This window comes from Linepithema humile, chromosome 6 (genome assembly GCF_040581485.1).
Source record: "Linepithema humile isolate Giens D197 chromosome 6, Lhum_UNIL_v1.0, whole genome shotgun sequence".
In the NCBI taxonomy this organism is placed as follows: Eukaryota; Metazoa; Arthropoda; class Insecta; order Hymenoptera; family Formicidae; genus Linepithema; species Linepithema humile.
Genome location: NC_090133.1, coordinates 13,418,655 through 13,424,449, shown reverse-complemented (window position 1 = coordinate 13,424,449; position 5,795 = coordinate 13,418,655). Strand labels below are relative to the sequence as shown.

Sequence of the window (5,795 nt, the reverse complement as noted above, 5' to 3'; positions counted from 1 at the left end):
AATTACTAGCACTCAGCGACTTGAAGCGTCTTCTCACGCGGAATTGAAGAAAGCTTCTGGTTTTGCAAGAATGACCGAGTGAAACGCCTGTCCGGTTGATCGGCTTGCGACCGCCTTTTTCACATCGGAGAGAGGGCCAGATGATCGATGATGATTCGTGCAGATCTAAACTCAAGCGCTAGAGAAGGGAACGCTATCTCTGATGATTTTGAAATTTTCGTCTTTTCAACGTTTCTCTCGTGGCCTTCGCTGTTAGAAGTAAAATAAAAACAATAGCAGCGGCTCACTCGAGATTGTTTACCGAGGCATGTTTTTCCGCGGCGAACGCTAAACATGGTCATATTCTGCCTGTTAATGTGAACTTGTTACAACGTATACGATAACGAATTATAAAGACAAATTATAGAAATATATGACGAAAAAGAAATTATAAAAACGACATAACGCACGCAGCGCGAAGCTCGATCGTTAACATACCGCCCGCCTTGAAATGATCGTTTCGAAAGAATGACGGTAATTATACATCGCAGCAAACAAAAATTTTATAAAAGTTATTTTACAGATAGAATGATCATTTGATGGAGGCGATCAGCTGTTATCTCAAGAACTAGCGCGTTCTAATTTGTCGACTCCATGTCGATCGGTAGAAGACATATTTTTACTAACGGTCGTTTGTACTCGCCGGAGATGGTTTTGACTGTGACAACACGCGTGAGGTTGTCAGGGCCCGCATGGCACTCTAGAATGCGCCCTAGTTCCCATTTGCACGGCGGGAGCAATGAGTTTTTTAGCAGTACTAATTTGCCGACTTGAACAGAATCTTTGGCTACTTGTCGCCACTTCACCCGTTGTTGAAGCGTGTTTACATAGTCATTTTGCCAAATTTTCCAAAATCGCTCCGTCAGCTGTCGCACTAGTTGCCATCGGGACAGACGATTCTCGTTGATTTCCAGTACTGATTGTTCCGGAGGCGTAGTCAAGGCCGATCCTATTAAAAAGTGGCCTGGCGTGAGCGGCTCGTAATCGTCGACGGTATCAGTAAGCGGGGCGAGAGGCCGAGAATTTAGACATGCTTCGATGTTACAGAGCACGGTAGCGAATTCTTCGAAGGTCAGAGTGTGAGACCCAACTATCCTACGGAGGTGGTGTTTTACGCTTCGGACACCTGCCTCCCAGAGCCCGCCGAAATGTGGAGCCGATGGAGGAATAAAACGCCATGTTACATTATCCGTGGCCGTGCGATTTAGAAATTCAGGCTCGCGAAGAGCCGCTCGGAAGGCTATAGATAACTCGCGCTCGGCCCCCACGAAAGTAGTTCCGTTGTCGGAGTACATGGACTCTGGAAGTCCTCGTCGTGCGCAAAATCGAGAGTAAGCTCCTAGAAATGCCGAGGTGGCATAGCCCTCGACGACTTCTAGGTGGATAGCGCGAGTCGCCATACATATGAAAACGGCGATGTACGCCTTGTGTGATTTAACGCCGCGGCCGGACATCGCTCGAATTGAGACCGGACCGGCGTAATCAACACCGCAATGCAAGAACGCGCGTGCGGGAGGCGCGACTCGCACCGTCGGCAAGTCGCCCATCAGCTGCGTTTGCGTCGCCGCCTTTTCTCGAGTGCAGACTATGCACTGATTTATCACCGCTTTTACCACGCTTCGAGCTCGGATTATCCAGAATTCGCGACGCAATGTTGCGAGCGTGAGTTGAGTGCCGGCGTGAAGGGATCGCAGATGAGCGTGATGAGCTAGGAGCGTCACCAGTGGATGCGACGCGAGAATGACGGGATGTTTGCGTGGAAGGGCAATGAGAGCGTTGGACAACCGCCCGCCAACGCGAATTAATTTATCTCTGCCCAGAAAAGGATTAAGAGAGAGGAGTCGGCTCTTTGAGGACAGGGCCTTTTGATTTTGTAGCGCCTTTCGATCTACTGGAAATAATTCCTCCTGAACGCGCTGAAGCCAGAAATCTCGCGCGGTTCGGCATTCGCTCGCCGAAAGGGCGAATGGAGCTTCATTGATCGTTACCTGATGCGTTGCCCGGTGACGAAGCCGATGAGCGAAGCGCATGATGTACGCGGTAACGCGTATGAGTTTAGGCCATGAGGAGTAGCGTTTCGATAGATCCCACGGCTCCGGTGGATTTACTACATGAGCGGCGGCGCAAAGTCGCTGTTCGAGAGGCGCTTTGGACGAAGAGTCAACCAGTGCGGGCCATTCAGATGCCGGAAGACGCAACCACGTTGGTCCCTGCCACCAAAGTTTGTGGGTAGCGAGCTGGCTACCGAGAATTCCGCGAGATGCGCAATCGGCAGGATTGTCCCCGGTTGGAACATGCTTCCAGGAGGCAAATGGAATCCGGGATTGGATTTCGGACACGCGATTTGCCACGAAAGTTTTCCACCTCGACGGCGGTTGATTCACCCACGCAAGCACGACGGTTGAATCCGTCCAGCAATGACATGAAGCTGTGGTGAGACGGAGAGAGTTACGCACGAATTCCATCAACCGAGACAGAAGGACGGCCGCGGCTAGCTCCAACCGAGGAATACTTAATGATTTGATCGGCGCGACTTTTGATTTTCCGACAAGCAACGCGGAAGTTATCTCCCCAGAGATGGATGTGAGCCTAAGATAAACGGCGGCGGCGTAAGAAGTGGTAGACGCGTCAGAGAAGCCGTGAAGCTCGCATTCCATTGTATCGGATCCTTGCTGTATCCAGCGAGCGAGTCGCTGCCCGTTTAGGTCGACCAGCGACGTTTTTATGGACTCCCACTGGCTTACCAATGTTAATGGAATAGTTTCATCCCAGTCCACTTTAAGCTGCCACAATTTTTGCAGAAGGATTTTGGCTGAAATTGTCACGGGCGTGCTCCAACCGAGTGGATCGAACAGCTTCGCGATGGTGGATAAGATCGCCCGTTTTGTGTTTGGAATCGAGAGAGGAAGTGACACGCGAAATTCGAAGACGTCCGACGCCGGATTCCAGCTGATACCGAGAATTTTTATGTGCTCATCATTTTGTAGAATTTTAGAGCAAGCTAACCCGTGATTTTCGACGGCGATGTCGCTCAATAATTTTGACGAGTTGCTGACCCACTTTCGCAATTCGAACTGACCTCGGGCTAACAGTGTGCACAGCTGTTCGCGTATTTGTCGAAGCATCGGAATGTCGTCCGCCCCGAAGAGGACATCATCGACGTAAATATGATCTTGGAGCACCGAGACCGCCAAGGGAAACGCATCTCCTTCGTCTTGAGCAAGCTGACGAAGCACGCGAAGTGCTAAAAAGGGCGCCGAAGCCGTACCGTATGTCACCGTGAGCAACTGATACGCTTGTACGCTGTGGTCGTTATCACGGAACCACAAGATTCGCTGGTAGTCGACGTCGCGAGGATCTACTCGTATTTGGCGATACATTTTTGCGATATCGGCGGCATAAACGTAGCGAAACTGTCTCCATCGTAGAATTACCGCCGCTAAGTCGGTCTGCAATTTCGGACCCGCGAGCAAATGATCATTTAGCGTCGATCCATTCCCAGTGCGGCTCGAGGCGTTAAACACGACGCGCAAGTGCGTGGTAACGCTGCTCTCGCGAATAACCGGGTGATGCGGAATGTAAACACATTGCGCTGAGTCGTGCCCGGGAGACGTTATGGTTCGCATATGTCCCATTCGCTCATACTCGCTAAGAAAATCACTGTATTCCGCTTTTAATTGCGGATTTTCATTGAAGCGTCGCTGCAATCCTTGCAACAAGCGCTTGGCGGTCCCATGCGAGCTTCCGATTTCGATCGGAGGGCCTCGCTTGAATGGGAGACGCACGATGTACCGACCGTTCGAATCGCGCGAGTGCGTCGACACAAAATGCTCCTCGCAATGCTGCTCCTCGGGGCTGAGTAGTGTCTGGCGCGGCAGCTCCTCGATCTCCCAAAAATTCTGGAGAAGCTTATCGAGTGATAGATTGTTTGCGCAATGCTGGACGGTGACGTGACGTGAGTCCTCACGAGTCGCCGTCGAGCCCGAGATGATCCATCCAAAGACGGTATTTTGCGCCACAGGTTGGCCGCTTTCGCCCTTTCGCACGCCCTCGAGAATTAGATTAGCATAAAGATCGGCGCCTAAGAGCAGATCAATTGGATCTGCGCTGAGAGGATCCGGATCCGCGAGAGAAAGATCCGCGAGATGATCCCAATTGACGGGAGAGACCGCAGGCGACGGGGCGTAGCTCGTCAGCGACTTCATTATAGACGCGCAAATCTCGAGGGCCGGCTTCGAGTTGTCGCAGGGAGAAAGAATTATTTTTGCGGCGAAACGACAAGAGCCAGCGTCGAAGCTTCCGACGCCTGAAATGGCAACCGGTGCGCGAACGCGGCGCACTTTTAGGATCCGCGCGAGTCGTTCGGTCATAAAAGTTATTTCCGAGCCTTGGTCGATTAATGCTCGAACGACGATGGCGCGACCTGATGCTGTCCGAGCCTGGACTTTAGCGGTTGCCAGCAACACGTGAGGTCGCGAAAGAGTTTTGGTCGTCATATTTAATACAGCAGCAGTCTCAGCGGTCTTTGCTTGCGCATTGGAATCGAGCGGGCTGGCTGTTTCGACTGACGGAGAATCTGCATTAAGGTGTAGCATCGAGTGATGCTTTTGCTGACACGTGCGACAGGCGTATTTGCTGGGGCACGACTTTACTGCGTGTTTTGCGCTCAAGCAGTTCATGCAACGGTTGCTGCTTTTTATGATTTCCGCACGTTGTATCGGGTTTTTCTTAATAAACTGCGGACACTTGTTGATAAAATGAGCCGATTTGCACAGTGGGCACGAGATTGCGGACGTTGCGGACGCCGTCGCGCTCGTTGTCCTTTGCGACCGTGCTTGTTTCGTAGCGCTTGGAGGCGCCAATTCCTCGAGAGCGCGAGCGCGAGAGGCGATGAAGCGATCGAGATCTGCGTATGACGGAATAGCCGTTTCGTCCCCCCCTTTGAGCTTCCACGCTTTTTGCGTAGCAGGATCGAGTTTTTGAGAGACTGTATACACGAGGAGATCGTTCAGAATGTCTTCGTATGATCGCTTGAGTGTTTTTAGAGACGCGATAGCTTGATTGGCTTTATCTCGTAGTTCGTTTAATTCCGAAGCTGACTCGCGTGAAACACTCGGGAGATTACACAGCGACGCGGCATGAATATCGACCAAGCGACGTTTATTCTCATAGCGCGACACCAGAGTTTTCCAAGCGATCTCGAAATTGTCGGCTGTTACTGGAATGTTCTTAATCGCGTCCAGAGCGCGCCCGGTCAAGCTCGAGGATAAGAAGTGCATACGCGCGAACGCGGACAAGTCCTTATTGTGGATAATGAGCGACGAAAAACGATCGCGAAAACTTTCCCATTCGTCGTACTTGCCCGAAAACGGTGGAATGCTGATGGGTGGTAGATGAGACAGCGAAAAGGCTGATGAAGACTCACTGGCGCGATGATTTGCCGAGGTGGAAGTCATCGGCGGTTCGATCTCCTCGAGACGCTCCGCCATGTAGTCCAGAGTCTCCTGATAGACGTCTTCGTGTGTGTCGAAAAGCTGACTCCGGAAGTAGTCGACCGACTCTCGCTTTGCTTCTGGCACGGCTTGCAGCAACGATGAATGCGTATCAATGCACTGAGCCCATGTCTCTTTCAGGGCGGACACTCGCGATCGTATTTTTGCGGGTGTGTAATTGTTTTTCCCGACCTTTCGAAAATTGTCAAGTGACCGGGAGATTGAATGAAACAATGCTTGCTGTTTCGCTAACAGTTCACTCAT

General features: G+C 51.4%; 1 protein-coding gene across 1 annotated transcript; it reads right to left on the bottom strand.

Annotated features, from left to right (window-relative positions):
* Window positions 1-617: 617 nt before the first annotated feature.
* LOC137000711 (uncharacterized) lies at window positions 618-5,795 on the bottom strand. Its single transcript, XM_067358053.1, has one exon. It carries the CDS (start codon window positions 5,793-5,795, stop codon window positions 618-620), a length of 5,178 nt encoding a protein of 1,725 aa, XP_067214154.1.